The sequence below is a fragment of the Ceratosolen solmsi genome, unplaced genomic scaffold (genome assembly GCF_000503995.2).
Source record: "Ceratosolen solmsi marchali unplaced genomic scaffold, CerSol_1.0 scaffold30, whole genome shotgun sequence".
In the NCBI taxonomy this organism is placed as follows: Eukaryota; Metazoa; Arthropoda; class Insecta; order Hymenoptera; family Agaonidae; genus Ceratosolen; species Ceratosolen solmsi.
In genome coordinates, this window is record NW_011948421.1 from 2,415,580 (window position 1) to 2,433,872 (window position 18,293).

At 35.8% G+C, this 18,293-nt stretch overlaps 1 protein-coding gene across 1 annotated transcript in view; it reads left to right on the forward strand.

Moving 5' to 3' along the window:
• Positions 1-14,855: 14,855 nt before the first annotated feature.
• LOC105361323 (uncharacterized) overlaps positions 14,856-18,293 on the forward strand; it is a 16,205-nt gene continuing 12,767 nt past the window's right edge. Inside the window, 1 exon segment of the mRNA XM_011498452.1 lies at positions 14,856-15,078. Coding sequence (XP_011496754.1) covers positions 15,021-15,078 — 58 coding nt within the window. The 5' untranslated portion in view covers positions 14,856-15,020.

Below are 18,293 nucleotides of genomic sequence, written 5' to 3' on the forward strand. Positions count from 1 at the left end.
GGAGGAGGAGGAGGAGGAGGAGGAGGAGGAGGAGCTAACAGCAATGACGGAGGCGCTCGAAGATTCACCGCCTCTTTCTCGCTCGGTGCGCGTGTGCGTGAGTGCGTGCACTGGGAGAGGATGGAGGCTCACGCGGACGGGATACAACCGGCGTTAACCTATAGAATGGCTCGCGGGGGTAAGCGATATCTTATTAAAAGCGTCGCCGCTAGACTGCAGGGCATACCCCCAAGGCCAACTCAATTTCCCTTTAAGGGACCGTTAAATTCTGCGGGGTGTGCAGCTGTTTTTTTTTTTTTCTTTTTCTTTTTTTTATACCCTCCCCTTCATTTTTGCGCCTTTGCTCTCGGTCCGGCAGTCCATTATCCAGAGCCCTTACGCCCCTCATGCAGGTATAGGGACTGCGCGGGAAAGCGCGAGACTTCTCGATCCGGGCCGTGGTCCTGGGTCGACGAAAGGAGGGTCTTTGGATGGCAAGGAGGATGGGAGGGAGGAAGACGCCACGCGTCACGAAACATCGCTTTTGCGGAACCGCAACCGCGGTCGCAGAGTCAGACCTTGGAAAATCCACCGACAGTGGCCGATCGACACAATGGAAAATGACCTGGATGAAAGTGGGAGAGAGACATCGGTATTAAAAAGTAAGACAGCCATGTTGCAACGCCAGCCTTTTTTCCTCGAAAGAACAACGAGGTATGGTCGGTGGGGGCAGAGCAATGTTTTTTTTTTATGCCACAAACTCATTCGCAATCGATGAGGCGCCTTTGGTTTTTTGTTTTCTACCTTTTTCCAATTTTCCACACGACTTGCTAAAGTTTGGTTTCCTGGGACTCTATTGCCGCCGTAGCCAGTAATATTCGAACACTGTGTTTGTGTGTGTGGCTTTGGAGGGGGGGGAGAGAGAGAAACATATTAAATATAATTTATTTGTCATTAGAGAAATGATTGTACGGTTCGACGAGCATCTCGATCAATTGGTCGCAGTAAAGGTCGTTAAATAGGAACGATAAAAAGTCGTTCGATCATTTTCAATTTTATTTCGTATAATTTTGCAAATTGATACTTTTAATACTTGAATCGTCGTTTTTTTTTGTTTGTTTGTTTTTTTTTTTTTTTTTTTTTTTTTTTTTTTTTTTTTTTTTTTGAATAAAATCACTTACAACGTTTAAATTATTGTTGAAGATAAGAAGCTCTCCAAACAACATTTTCAAGACAAGGCGCAAAAATATTTTAATAATGCGACAATACCGTGGGAAATTCTACGAGGAATGACTTAAACATTGCGATTACCACCCTTTATACCGAGGAAGATTTTAATAAGGAATTGTTATCTTGAAATATGTCCTATATTTCTAGATAATAGTTTTTTTAATATTTTCGAAGTATATTATATTCTTAAACGTCGCTTACCACGACAGACCTGTCACAAAACAACAAAAAAATTAACAAAATTTGCTTGCATCGCTTTGTTCACGTGATAATGTTAACCGAAAATAGGAAGAAGGAAGTTTGAAAATCCATCATTGACCAAATTATTAAACGCAACTTATCCTATAAACGAGTATTTTCATTTTGATGGCTCGTAGTGCTATATATCATCAGAGAAGGCACTTTTCGTCATAAGGGAGCAATTTTCCACGCTTAATGACGCTGGACTCTGTAGATACGGCGAATCGAGCACGTGGATTTATCGTGAACGGGCTTGACTTTTATATTCGAGAAAAGACTGAAATCTCGTGTCTAGAAAGGCTATGAAGCGCTCGTTATAGCGAGATCGATAACGGCCTCGTATTAATCCTTCATCTCGCCGACCCAGACGGTTGAATGGTATCAAAGTTGCCTTTTGCGTCCAGCTTATTAAAAGTTTAGCCGCGGAGTTTTTTATTTTTCGACAATCGAGAGATTAATTTTTAAAGAAATCATTCGAGTAGGATATGTACGTATTTATATATGCATAAGCATATTTTATGTTCAAATATGCATGTAAGAGACTGTCGATGAAAAAATAAAAGATACATTTGTGAAAATACAATATACGAAATATTTTCTGTTCTTTTGCGTTTGAATTTGCATAAATTTCGCTGGAAATTAAACCTTTTATATTTTTTGCCGATATTGTTGTCGAATTACAGATGTAATGCTTCTTTTACCCTACATCTCCTTAGCTTCGTCAACGACGTCTCTTCAACAATCAAATCATTGCGCTACCTCAAAACTTTCTAATTATTTATTACACAAAGCTTAAAATTGTAATAATATTTCCAATTGTAAGACTCAATTTATTTATACTTTATTTTCCCTTCATTTCATTCGACGCTTTACAATCTTATAAATTATTTATTAAATAATATATTTTTTTTTGGGTAAATGATTTAATTATAATTCTTAAACTGTTGCTAAATACGCAAAGTACAGTCTCGAAAATCATTTATTTAATGTAGTATAAACCTCCTATGGTACATTTATTTAATATGTATAAAGTAGGACAAGCAATAAAATATTTGATTTTAAAAAAGCCTAATACGCAACACCTTTAACGAAAATTCCACATGTCGGCTGATATGAAATTTTAATCGAATTCTTATAAAATATTTTATACGGTGGCGATTCTTAATAAACGTAGCATATAATCCGACGTAATCTCCGATTTATTAAAAATGAAAAACAAAAGCAACCAATGAAATGGAAATATTACAATTGCTTGTATATCTTCGGTACGATAGAAACCAAATGTCACCAAATATAACTACATTCATTAATAATTTGGTATACTAAAAAGTATTAAAATAATAAAATACAATGTAACTGGTAATAAAATCTTCAATCACCAATGAAACGAACAGATAACTGTGATTTTTATTAATAAAAAATAGCATTCACCTATGAAATTTCAAATACTTACAGTAATCCTTCAATTATCTATCAATGTATGCCATTGTATTTATTTTCTCATTCAATTGCATTTCAATAATTTTTAAACGCAGTTTACAATGCAATCAAGTATTTTTTCGAAGGATTGAATGACATTTACTCCTAGGAGGAATATATAATCCAATCAAATGAATAATTATTGAGTAACAATAATAATACAATAACATATCTTCGTCAAGTAAAATATTTAATTAAACAATTTAATTTAATATATGTTTTATTCAAATAATGATAATAATATATTTATGGATTATTTACAAATAAACAACAGTGTAAATAAAGCCTATAATTTGGTTATTATAAAAAGGAACAACAATGTTTTATTTAATATAAAAGGAGACTAAAGGCCAATGTATATACAATCCAATCAAATATTGGTTCAATAATCTTAAATTTATAAAAGTTGTGAAAGAGTTTCCGAATGCGTGCATAATGCCAATTGAAGTAATTACAAGAAATTACAGGAGAAATAATAGCTTGCCCGATGATTTTCACTTTCACTGTGTTATTTTGAAAGAAAAATGGAAATATTAAGTGTGTGTAAACAAAAATGTAAAGGACTAGATGGAGGTATAAAAGGGGGCCAGGTTCCTGAGACATAACTAAGAAGAGAGGAAAAAGTAAGTGAGGATGAGAAACGGAGGGACAGGAAAAAAATCTGGTAATGGGAAGGAACGAGTGGAACGAGTCTGTGCACAGCGCGGGAGCACCAGCGGGTGGTAGTGGGGAGGGGGGGGTGTATGGGGGAAGGGGCTAAATAGATAGATAGATAGATAGATAGATAGAGAGAGGGAGTGTGAGAGTGTGAGAGTGTGAGAGTGAGAGAGAGAGAGAGAGAGAGTGAGAGTGAGAGTGAGAGTGAGAGGGAGAGAGGGAGAGAGGGAGAGAGTAAGAGAGTGTGTGTGTGTGAGAGAGAGAGAGAGAGAGAGAGCAGAGTTTCCCCGAAGTTTTCTCAATTATAGAGACGTTTGACTCCAGTTTTCACGCAGCGAGCGAGAGCCTTCAAATTTTGAAGGAAAGCTGCTACGGTCAACTTTATCCGAGGCGAGTGGCCTTCCACCAACTGCCCTCTCCTATCCTCCACGTCGTTTTCGGATTTTAAAGCGAACGCCCGGATAAAAGAAAAGTCCCTCCCGTAGTACAAAAAGTCCGTCCATAAATCGTCTTTGCGTAGCAAACAGTTTATTGGTCGAACTTAGTGCTTAATCGGGTCATTCGGTTACCTGCGGTGTTTTCTCACACTCCCGGGCGACTGCAGGGCGACTGGAGGGCGACTGGAGGGCGACTGCAGGGGCCCGAAGCGTGTTTTGGAATTAATGATTTTCCTCTCGGGGACTCGGCGCGCCTTCTCTCCACCAGTCCTATAATCGATTTTCGCTGCTTCCGAGTGCCGCTTCGCAGTATTCTCCGATTTCAAATATTGATTCCTATGCGAAATACTTTGGAAACGGCTACCGTTTTTATATTCACCGGTCCGCGCGGCCTCTTAGCTAATCGGCGCTAAACGATTCTTAATTCTTGTCCCATTTATCGCTTACGTAAATTTCCTCTCTGCTTACAGACTTCGTTGACCATTACTTTTACTCCATCTTCGACCTTAAGTTTTTACTTCTTTTTCGTTTTTTTCTTTTTTTTTTGGCTTTTTTTTTTATTTTTACTTTTTTCACTCTGTCGTAAGGATTGCTCAATACTTTCAACAGATTAGATTGCCCGAATATATTTATGGATATGCTTTTTTTTTTCTTTTTCTTAGCCTATAATAATTCTATTTGTTTGACATTATTGTTAACGTGAAGCAAGCAGATCGTTACGATAATATTTATAAACATTCGTTTTTTTTTTTAATTTAAACGAGATTGATGACATTGATATTGATATTTAATACAACGGCTCTCCCCCTTCGTCCAATTCCATCGACTTCCAAGAAATGAATACTATTTATGACAATATTTTTGTTTTCGATTATTTATATAATAACGATGCTAATATTACAATGTAAATATAACTTGCAATGATGTAGTAGGTAATTAACAATATACGAACAGCTTGTATATTGACATACATTCTATAATCAATATAAGTATATACGTGCTGTACAATTGGACTCGTTACATTAATATAACTTATCTAAGGACTTTGGTGAATTCTTATTGATAAAACATTAATTAAGTTCTGCAGAATCTGCAACTCCATTTCTCCAAATCTCTCCAACGCTCGGTACAAAATAACTACATTAATTTTATTTTATTATTTAGTGCATTCTAAATGCATGAATAAATGCATAGATAAAAAGTGTAAAAAGAAAAAAAAAATACGAACATATGAATATGTAAACACGTAATCCTAATCTAAGATTTATTACTATATCTAAAAAGTATACTGTAAACATTATTTTATTATTATCGTTAATTAAATATTTCTGCTCACTTGACAATTACAATGCCTATAAATTTCAAACGTATTTCTACCATTTTTTTCTTCAAATTATTTTAATACATTACAATATAGAATATTTAACATTAATTTAATATTTCTTCCATTATATCATTCAAAGTTTTTAGTCTCGGGTTTTACTAGTAAAATACTAAGTAATTTTCTACTTTTTATTCTAACTGCAAGTAAAATAAGTCTCAAGTTATCTAATACTCTATTTACATAACAAATATTATATATATATATATAAACATTTTTTAACATCCATACGGAATTAGCATCAGAATTATAAATCAAATCGATAGTTAATTAAATTTTTCTTTGTTATGCTCGATATTCTAATAATACGTTGAAATAAATAGTTTCAACATTTTTACTATTTCAACTATTGTAATGATGCATTTCATGACATAATTCTAATTTACGAAAATTATGATATAATTTTATCATTATAAACTTGTACCGTTACTTTTGCATATTATTTCAGCACTTTTATAATATTTTAACATTATTAATCGTAATATCGTTGTCATCACTAAATCGATTTAAGTTTCATTTAAATCCAAACGCTATGAAAATTTTGTCTATACAAACTACAAACTCTTTTTTTATTGTCATATTAACACTATATTTAGTTGCTTATTACAAAACTAATGCAAAACTAATGCAAAACTAATGCAAAACTAATGCAAAACTAATACAAAAGATGTAAATGCTAATTTAGTATTTAACAAAAGTTATCCCTTTCCAAAACCAGTTGGCCATGGTTTATAGTTTTTTAATCAAGTCACTGATATTGTTAGAAACTAGCTAGCTTGACGTATTACTTCTTTTATCTTATAATTTTATTGAGGAAAAGAGAATAAAACATTAAATTTACTTTTAATATATATATATATATAATAATTAATTTCATCTTAAAAATCAAAATTTATTTCGTAAGTATATTTTTATGGCAGAATTTAAAAGGTCCTGTAATTTTAAAATTTATAGGAAAAACTTAAAAATTAAGTAAAAGGTAAAGAATAGAAATGTGGTTGGAGCATAATAAAATATTGAAATTATAATGTAATTTATAATATTTTAATATAAATTATAGAATCTCATGCGTGTTATTATTATTAATATATGTCTGCGTATGCAGTCGCGTGTTATTTTTTAATAGGTCATTTATCGTTTTTATGTATGAAATTTTTTTTTCATGATGAGTTTAAAAATTTTAATTATACTTTTCTTTATTTTATACGCAACTAATTTAGTTACTAATCATATATAAATTACAATCAGTTTATCTTGGATTCTTATTAGTTATATATGATAGCTCATACGAAAACGAATGTTTTATTAAAAGAATTTGTAAAATAATTTATAATATAAATTTATAATAAATTATGTGTTTTATAAACTACAACTGTTAATTGTAATTCTAGTAGTGTAAATAAAATTGTTACCAAATTTATCGTTGTGTTCTATAATTTATAATCGACATGTTTCTCTGCTTTCGCAATAAGTTATTATCATGATACAAAGTATTATCAAAAATATTAACTAAATGCACAAAAGATAAGAGTCACCGATCATGTATGTTTGCGAAAATGAATCGTCATTTTAAATTTCAGCTTGAAAATCAAATCTTCGCGTCTTAAGTATCGAGTAAAAAATTGTCAAATACCTCTTTCCTTTCGATCAATAAAATATTAAAGATTTCTTTGAATTGCTAAAGAACTTTTTAATATTATAATCCGTGTTTTAATAATATATCTGATTAGTCACCAACTAATTTTTCTATGTTTGCTTGTTGCTTACACAAAGTTTCTTGAATTATGTTTTATGAACGTTTATTTACAATTCGTGATGAATTTTGTTCCATAGAAAATGCTTTTCTACACTTAAAAAACCCATTTATTTATATATTACGGAAATGAGCTAAACACTTTTCGTTATTTATTTATGTGCTGTGGCACAGTAGTAGAAGGAATCCGTATGAATGATGCAGCCCTTCGATAACAGTCTCATCTTGCCATGTAAGTTTATCTCTAAAAAACGGTATTTTCTCGTATTCTACTGTAGATGAAATTCTGCCTTTGTTTTAGAAATCATTGCCTGCAATCTATGTTGTCGTATAGTGAGAGAATTTAAAAAATTTCCATTATTAAATATCGTTTAATGTTAATGCATAAAACACAAAATGCAATGCTCTCTCTCACTCTCTCTCTCTCTCTCTCTCTCACACACACACACACACACACACACACACACACGCTCTCTCTCTCTCTCTCCTTTTCTCTCTCCTATTCTCTCTCTCTCTCTCTCTCTCTCTCTCTCGTTTGTTTGAATGAAAATAAAACTATGCTGTAAAATGGAATGATAATCTTATATTCAATATATATAATTTTAGGAAAGTTTCTAAAAATTCAATAGTAATTTGTTTTATGATAAACTTGGTGCTATTGGAAAGCTAATAATTTATGTGTGATTTACAAATCTATAACAATAAATCAATCTAGTGGGTATCCAGAAAAAATAAAAAATCTGTCCGTCATTGAAAGAACGAATGTTGCAACCTCATTTGGTCGGATGAAATATCAATCAACAGTTTTGGAATTTTAAAAAACATTTATGAATTTAAAAAATATAAAATGAAAGTATTATTCACGTTTGTTTTAAAAAATTCCATACATCATACACGATGCTTAAAAACTATTAAAAATTTTCTTATCTTTTTAGTTTATAAGACTGTTGTAATGTATGAAATGTATTTTATATGTATATAATTATTAAAATAAAGTATAAAAATTGGAATGGAAAAATATAAAATGATCATCGAATAAGAATTGTAAGCTTTTGCTAAACGACCTGCTTTTATTGTAAATTTATTATTATGCAAAAATTATTTTAAAACGTATTTTAAATTATTTTTAAAAGTTACATTATATTAAAACTATTATTGAAGTTGGAAATTTATCCGAGTCTTGTGATAAAATTATTGAAAAATGATATTACTTTTATAGCATATTATTTATTGGTATTAAACAATGTAATTATTTTATCAGCTTCTACTTACAGCCTACTATAAATTTCATTATTTAGAAAGTTAAATAAGTTACTTGTAACAGTGATAAGATTTTATGAGAATAGTGTATCTGACTAAGCTTCACATTGGCGATAGAGCGAATGTGCGTGCGAATGTGTGTGTATTTTATGAAGGAAAATACACGTTTTAAGAAAAATGTATTCTCTTAAGTTTTTGCTATATTCCCAAGGTGTTTTGTTGAAAGTAATAAGCTAATGGTACGAAATAATTAATGACTTCCTTTTCATCAGTACCCGTAGATTATAGATTATACAGTTGGCATTACATACTTACATAAATTCCTATTGATGTTTTGTAAAAATAAAGTGTCGCAGTCTCTATCTTCCATACGATAGAGAGAAAGACTGAAGGATATAAGCGATTATATCTCATATTTAATTTTCATTGCAATTTAGATGATACCCTAATAAATGGGGTTCAGAGTGCAACAAAATTGGTTTAGATGAGTAATAATAATTACAGTGAATAGACATTTTATTACAAAAAGAGAAATGTAGCTAGAAGTGAGCTTGTCAAATGCTACATCTATTAAAATCTATAATTTTTCCTACTATCCGGTCCACGTGAGCAACTTACATCTGGATAGACGCTGGAAACTTGCACGAGTCCTTTGAATTTAAAGCATCGGAAAGGATGTGAATGCCTTAAATTGTTACGCCTACAATTTGCAGTATTTTGACTAGTTGAACGATACCTTATCATACATATGAGTCATCGTTTGTTAGGTATACATTAATCATTATGTGCATCACCTATCCGTCGTATTATACTTTCTGTACATATGTGTGTGCGTGTGTGTATTTCATGTGCGATAGAATCTGTCAGTTAATAATTCAATTATCATACCATTTAAAATGTCCAGTTATATTACTTAAATTATTTAATTCGACTGTAAGTCTTGGCGTCCTGTAAAAATGCATAATATTGGCTTAATATTATGAAAAAATTAGAATATCAAGTCAACAGACCCATCAATGCATACAATAGAATTATCTTTAAATTAATATTCATACTCAGTTAATTAATGTACCATGGAAAGATTAATTTATCGATTTTATGCGCAATAAAAAATACTAATAACTTTCATATCTCAGCTCGAACATATATTGTTAATTAGAATTTTACATATGCAAAGAACCTGAATTTCTATGCATCATAAAAAATATGAATATTTAACACAGAATATGCAGCAAAGAATTTGTGGGAATATTTTTAATACCTGCACTGCCGTTACGTACCGTCCGAAAAGTAATATTGACATTCCTGTCTATTTAAGAATAATAGATCAAGTCTTGTTGAAACCGCAGGAGGACAGGATCCTAACTTTTAAATCTCATTTGCCGTGATGTAGCACTTAGCGATGCCAACCCCAGTAAAAGTCGCAACAACGATAGTAGCTTACCCTTCGGTTAGCTCATCACTGTCGTGTGGAAAAGTGAAGCCATTGGAATTCGAAAAGATAAGCCAGATGCGGGGCATTCGAATTTTTCGAATAGTCGAATGGATGTTCGTCTCCCTTTTAAAAATTCTAGATAACGCGCTCGCTCGTCATCCATTACCAGGCTTCGAGTGCAATCGCGTTGCAGGATCGGCCGAGAAGAAGCGAGGCAGTCAGAGAGAGAGAGAGAGAGAGAGAGAGAGAGAGAGAGAGCGCGTGAGAGAGAGAGAGAGAGAGCGTGAGAGAGAGCGTGAGAGAGAGCGTGAGAGAGTGTGTGAGAGAGTGTGAGAGAGTGAGAGAGAGTGAGAGAATAAACTACGGGTGATAATTAAGACGAACAGGTAAATGCGCGGGACCGCCGACGTCGTGGCCACTTTCGTGACGGAAGCCCGTCGTTAGCCTTTCTTGAGCTGCTTTTCCTTGCTCGCGCGGGACCCGAGGTCGAGACTGCTGCCAAAGTAATTTTCTGCCCTGCCAGTCGCTGAGAAAGATAGAGTGAGTGAGTGCGAGAGAGAGAGAGAGAGAGAGAGAGAGAGAGAAACAGCGAGGACGACGGGGGTTATATAAATCTAAACGCGCGCGGATGTGCGCAGGACCCTCGCAGCGGGGACCTGAAGTTAGGAGGAAGCATCCGAAGAAAAGGAGAGATCGTGACCGTGGCGTCCTTTAAGCAAGTACGTGTCCTGGTCTCGCTGCAAGCTCAACGAATTAAACTTCGTTACTTTTTATAGAGTACTCTTCACTTAAATTTAAACGCACTTTTCCCACAGTTCGTATACACTTCATTTTCCTCGAAATGTAGCACTGTTTACGCCACGTTAAAGCCCTTAACGAACGAGACCGACCATAATTTAAATTGATATATGCCGAGTTTTATCTTCCTGAATATTTCTTTCTGGCTCTACAAAATCTCAGTTAAAGCTTTCAATAATTTATTAAACATATAAATATGTTTACGACACAATTTACTATCTCCATTAGAACTCAAAAGTTGGTAAATCCAGAGAATTTTATTTATATAATTATACCTTATAGGGACTAAAGTATATACAATTATTATAAAGCAATACGGTTTGATTTGATAAGAAATATATGCTTACGATAGGTGTATAAACCGAAATTTTAGACAATATCGCACGAATCGCTTAAAATTTTTACTATGAATTTATTATGTCACATTACGTCTTATTCTACTTCATCCCAATACATCATAACGCATTGTGAGTTCACCCTAAGGCGAATAATTGATCGCGTATTTATATTTTCATTTCATCGAGGAGTTAACACAGAAGATGTCGGGGTAGACTGTAGAAAATATGTCAACGTTGCCGATATTTTTTGCCGCCGGTCGCAGTGAGAAACTTTTCTTCGCCTTCGAAGGCAATTTTTTGCAGCAAAAGATTATTTCCGAATTCGCCTCAAAAGTTATGCGCTTCAGTGAGATTCAGCATTCCAACGAGCAAATAATTAAACAAACGATCACACGAACAACCGAATCTTTCTTTTTCTCAGACAAGAAAATATTCATATATTACTTGAGAATGCATATCTACTTCAATTACATCTACATATACATCTACATCTACATCTACATACATACATATATATATATATATAATTTTCCATATCTTGTACATGTTTTTGCAACTTTGCTTATTTATGTTCACCATTATAACGAGCAATAGAGCTACAAGTGGAATAAAGTGTATGTAATGAAAATCTGTAATCTGTAAACCTGTTTATTGTATAGAATAGAGTAAATGAAATTGTTCCTTCTTTAAATTTTAATTCGTCTCATTGATTCTAAAGGTTGTAAGGATATATTTTTACCAGTGACTTGTAATGTTTAGTCGCATAGGAAATATAAATATATGTCTGTAAATTGACATCTTTTTGAGCAACAATTTATCGAATATTAATATCATTATTATGACAAACATAATTTTCAAATTATTGTAGAATAGGTCATGTTGATTTATAACTATATAATTTTTAATTTAATTTCTATTATTTGAATTCATTAGATTTATTAGAAAAATTTTGTTGAATTTAAATATTTATGAATTTTATCCTGTTTAAGAAATGCAAATATTGAGTTTAAAGAAAAATTTACCTTTTCACTTTTCAAATAGAGTGCGAGTGAAGATTATGATTGGCGTAAGTTAGCAAGAGAACGAAAAGTATGGAAATATATAGGAATACCAGAATTTTAAAATCGATAATATAAACAATTTATAGTTCCAATTATTGTTTTTTTTTTTTTTTTTTTTTTTTTTTTGTGGATCGAAGTTTCGCCTAATTAACATTCAAAGGATATTTATAAATATTTCATCTTATTCCGTAATTCATATTTTATCGTATACAAAAATATATCTATTTACTCCTCTTGCATTTTACAGTTATATATATATATATATATATATATGTGTGTGAGTGTGTTTACTATTAATGAAACGTGTATTTTTTTTTTTATAAAAACCTCATAATAATAAAAGTAATTCTGTAAATATATTGACATTTTAAATAATTTTTTTTTTAAACAAATGTTTAAATTATTTATCAAAATTTAGATTTGACACTTTTTTTGGCAGTTGTTATTTAGAAAAATATCCTATTATGTATCTGAACTATGAAGTAAAAATTCGTCAATAATAATCTATCCTTAAATTAGCAATACTTATAGCTTTGTTAAGAAGGATTTATTTATTCTATTTTCCAGTTTGGTTTATATTCCAAATAATCAATTGAAGTGTTGGTTGTCATTATGTAGAAATTTTATTACCCCTCTATCAGCATAAAAAACGGAATGACAACATTAGTAATAGTAGTACTGAAGTAATTTAATTTTTAACGATTTATAGTCACGATATATCAGAAAATTAAAATATATTTATTGTTCATCGGTGAGAATTCGTCGCTTCGTTTTGAAAACCAAAGTCTTCATATTGTCAATTCAAATTTTATTTGAAATATCAACGGTTCTCTTTTACGCGGATAAAAAGCCAATTTATAAAATATTCTGAGAAATCATAAAATTCCTTTAAAAATATTTAAAAATTTGTAAATCGCAGTGTGTATATTTAAGTGTATCTAATAAGAATTTGAAGAGAAACTTTTTTTTATACAATAAACAATAGTATACTTTTAGTTAAAAACATTTCGAATCAACTACTGATAAATATGCTATTTTTTTTAAGATTATTTCTCATCACTATGAATTCATTATTATTATTCTTTTAAAAAATTTAGTATCAGATTCCAAGGTTATTATAAAAACATTTTGTAATAAATTAATATTATTATAAAATTTTCAATTGTATATACTTTTTTGGATATCAGTTGGTTCATAATATTTCAATAATATTTAATTGTATTGATTATAGTATTCGACTATACATTATAATATGAAGTAATAATTTATCGCATAATGATTAATAATGTATATTTTTTTTTATTCTCATGTAATTACCAATTGGTTATAAGATTAATTGTAAAACGACGTTATATGGTGCATGAGAACTATATTCATAAAGATGAAAATTTTCATATAAAAGCTTAATTATTTAATGCTATCTTCTATTTTACAATTTCAATATAGTTTAATGAAACGCATCATTTGACAATCGGTTTAATGGCGGAAATTACATTGTATTTTATAAGATTAAAAAAAAAAAAAAAAAAAAAAAAAAAAAAAAAAAACCTCGGATTTATGTTTTGTGTTTGAGAAAACTGTAATTAGGATTAGGGGGAGTAAGTAGAATTTTTCTACTTTTTTTCAAATGTAACCAAATATTTGAACGTAATAATATTTGAGTAAATAATTGCTTTTCATAAAATCATATATTTTCTCAAAAGGATATTGCTAGCGTGAGTATATGGTATTTACGTTTACGGAAATACGCTAAGCCTCCTCGGCCGATACGTTGTATCTGTTGGTTCTTCGAAAAAAATATTTGTTTTTCCAATGGCCGGCTCTCACGATTCTAGAACAACGGCAAAAAGTAAATAATATACGATTCAAACAACCGTATAAAATAACATTTTATATTGCGCTCTCGAACTATCAAAATTCAAAATTCACAAAATTTAGCATTGAAGCTGGTCGTAGAAGAGGGGGAGGGAGGGGTTGTTACATAAATCTATAGAAGCGCGCGCTCACGTTTCTGCGTATGTGTGCAATACACGGGGGAACCCTCTCAGCGGGACCCAAAAAGCAAGAGAGCAAGACACGGGCTATTCGATCCTCCCTTTCTCTCTTACTCCCCCACCCGTCAGCCGCTCATTCGCTCTGTCACGCACTCTCACGCACATACGCTCTCGCGCGCTCTCACTCACTCACTCGCTCACTCTCTCTCACTCTCTCTCTCTCTCACTCTCTCTCTCTATCTCTCTCTATCTCTCTCTCTTACTATTTCCTCCCTTCCACCCCCCGCTGCCACGACCGCCACCACCATCTCTCTCTCACACGAGAATCAGAAAGATCGTCGTCGCGTCTACGTAGGCCAAAAGAACTTTCGGTTTTCGGGGTCCAGCAGGCATGGGACGTCTTTTGCGCGAGAGAGAAAGAGACGGCAAAGAGCAAAAGAGGGAGAGAGATGTGCGAGTGGAGTGGGAGCGAGAAAAATAGTCATGGCAGCCGAGGGACAGAGAGAACGAAAAATCGTAAGGGGAGGAGTGGGGATAAGGCTATAAAGGCCTTAGGGTAGGTCGCCCGAGGGACGAGTCGTATGGTGATCGTAGTGGTGGGAAGAGAAGGAGAAAGAGAGAGAGAGAGAGAGAGAGAGAGAGGTGCGTTCTTTTGACTTGAATCGTGCCGCCTTTGCTGCTGTTATTGCTATTGCTGTTGCTGCTGCTGCTGTTGCTGCTGCTGTTGCTGTTACTGCTGCTGTTACTGCTGCTGTTGCTGCTGCTGCCGCCGCCGCAGCCGCCACCGCCGCCGTCACCGCCGCGATTCGAAGTTCGAACTCGCGTCTTCGGACTCTTGGACTGTTTTTAGTACACTTGTAACGGGGTAACGAAGGCGGACGAATATGACTGGTACCGCCAAAGTCGATTCTGTGACAAGTATCGCGATGTCTTGAGTTTGTGATTTATTTATCCCGCTGTTTTATCGACCACTGCAAAATGGCATTCTACTGCAGAATGGATTGCGCTTTCCTGCTCTTCTGCATCCTCGCTTACGGTGAGTTTTTCATTATAAGTTTACCTAGCCATCTTGTATATGGATGGGACTGATCGTTAGTTTACCAAGTGCCAAGCGCGAATGTGAAGCGAATGTGAAGCGAATGTGAAGCGAATGTGAAGCGAATGTGAAGCTTTGTCGATATTTTTGTTCTCCGACACTTTTCGCTGTCACCTACTAAACTATCGCTATTGGATGATCAAGGGACATCTCGCCAACGTTCTCGGCATCCATGATAATAATCCATAATATCTCGGTATCAGTATGATTTACGACAAAACGAATTCAATGCATTGAGTTGCATTAGCCGTAAGTCGACAAAACGAATTCACATCGCTGAAATAGCCGTCCTAGTCGCGCGGGGATGGGGTTAGAGAGGAGGAGGAGGAGGAGGAGGAGGGGCGGGGGGGGGGGGTAGGCGAGAACGAAGAAAAGAGAAGGACAAAGAGGCAATCACAACGACAACGACGCTCGTCGCGTTAAATGTCCGCGAATCAGCTGTTCCCTCGTCCACGATCCCCTTTTATCGCTCTAGCTTGCGTGAACGTCCTTTGAGACCTTTGCCGTTCCACGTTGATGTCGCGCTTATAAAGTGTCCACCCTAGGCACTTTGAGCTGCGTGCACCGCCGCAAACTCTTTTTGAACGTCGGGTCGTCGATCGATCGTGAACATCGTCTAAGCGATTTGTAAACTTTCTATAAAGAACGAGAGGTCGAAGAAATAAATATCCGCCAAACGTCGCATACATAAGCGAGCAGCCTAAACTGCCTCGGGAATTCCGAGTGGGAGTGGCGTGGTGCGCGGGGTTGGGGGGAGGGGGGGTGAGAGAGAGCGACGATTGATTTCACAAAATTCAGATAAGGCGGAGGGGCAGTCATATAAATCGGCGATTTCCTCGATGTCGGTGCGCATGTAAATAAATATGCATTCGCTGGCATGTTGGCGCATAACTTCACGCGTGCGTCGACGCGTTCATCGGCCGAGCGAGCGGCTTCCCTTGAATATCAATGGACATCGTAGCCAACGACCATCGAGCAGCAGCTACGAAAGTCAAATCGAGTGGCGCGATAAATGGAGAAAAACTCGGGACGTCCCGCGAGACGAACATCGGAATTCGAAAATGTTGCGAAGAAGGGGCGGGGCGGGGCGGGGTCGGGGTCGGGGTCAGAGATACACAAATGATAAAATGGATTGCGAGGCGACGATGTTGAGACCGAGGAAAAATTATTGTTCGGGGGGGGGGGGTTTAGAGATTTTATGGTACGCGTGGACAGAGGGACGGCATTTCATTTTTTCACAGCGATTTAGTTTTGTAATTACTTTTGTATTTACTTTATGCATTATTGTCGAGTCCGAGGGTTTGAAGGAGCCACGGCGACTCACTTCCTACGGTCTATTATTACCAAAATATTTATTTTTACCCACGCCCTGCTTACGAATAGGCGCCGATGATTTTAATAAACATATTTTTATGCACAAACATAATGGCCGAACATTCATTCTTCACATAACGATCCCAAGCTTTAGACTTGTACATCGCGTAAAGTGATAATTTGTAATTAGTCGGCGCTATAAGAAAAATGCTCCAGGTCAATTATACATTTTTATTTCAATATATTATTAATAATAGCTTGTTGTATCGCTCGTGGCTGATTGTCGAAATAGATAGATAGATAGATAGATAGATAGATAGATAGATAGAAAGAGATAGATAGATAGATAGAGATAGACAAATAGATAGAGATAGACAAATAGATAGAGATAGATAGAGAGAGAGAGAGAGAGAGAGAGAGAGAGAGGAGGGAGAAAGGATAAAAGACAGAAAAAGACAATCAAAGTGGATAGTGATCGAACGAGGTAAAAAAACATGCGTTGAGCAAGAATCTTGTCGAGGAGTGAGGTTTGTCGGGGGTAAAGGCGCGCTTTATAACGTGAGGTGGTAGGATACAAAATGCTTGGCTGGGTCACCGTTATAGAAGATACAATCGGGCGTATTCCTGGACTTTCAGGATATTGCGTAATGTAAGCGGTGCGCGATGAAAAGTGGCCGTAAATGCAGCGGCGGAAAAGAAAAGCGCAGGAAAAGCAGCGTACGTGTAATCGAATATTAAGCAGAGACGATAAAGGAAAATACCGACCGGGGTCTTCTTTCCTCTCCCATGCTTCCGATCTTCGTCCGATAATGCGCCCTCTCCCCTCTCCCCTGCTCGCCATCTTCCGTAATACCACCCCTCACACCCTCCCCTGCTCACTCTCAACCACGGCCGTCCTCTCGAAAATCGGCGCGGCACCTTTTGCGCGTACCGCAAGCTCGTAATTCAAGCTACTATCAACTTTCGCGGGCAATGTCGAGGGATTATCGCTCGCGTGTTCGTTCTCTCGAGCCGCCACAACTGCCGCCGTCGTACCGCCACCGTCGTACCGCCACCGCCGTACCGCCACCGCCGCCGCCGTTTCTCCTTCTCTTTGGCCCGCTTTACGCGCCGTCGATTTTACGCTTTTTGTCCCCGAGATTCTTTTTCCCCGTTGCTCCAACAATCTCGAGGTTCATCTGCGGTCGCTTATTTTATTTTTCTCGAAACTCGCGCGGCCCCTGAATCTTAATTCCTTATTCACGGATCCGTATTCCTGGCTTTTTCCGTGAATCCGGCGGCTTACTACTGCTCGCTCCCACGTTTCCGTCATTCTCTCACTTTGCGAAGTACGCACAGCATTTACGCGCTTTGCCGCGACTTTGACACCGAACGATCCTCATCGTCGGGCTACTCGGAGACCTTTTTTGAGAAGTTTCCGAGGGACGCCGTGGACGTTCGAGCATCCCCTGCGAACGCGCGACCTCGGCCGATCCGATTCCTCGGTACTCCGGTCCGGTCTCGCCCTCGAGCCAACCGAAACCCAGCAACCTAGGATGCGTCCCCACTCCGACACATTCGCGGAATCCTTATTAAAAGATCTCGTTAATTATCGAGACGGAGTTTTCTAGAAATAAAATGAGCAAAGGGGGAGATTCCCCGATGGAAGACGACTGGCGGCGAAGCAGTGAGCGAGCGCGACAACTCTCACGCTTACGTTCCGGCCTGACCTTTCGCCCCGAGCGAAAAAAACGTCGCGCTTCCTCTCGCTCCGTTGCTGCCGCTGGGGTCCGCCCACCCCGTGTCCCGTCACTTTGTGGCGTAATTCCAGAAACGCTAAAGGCATGCGAGGCTATTAAGTC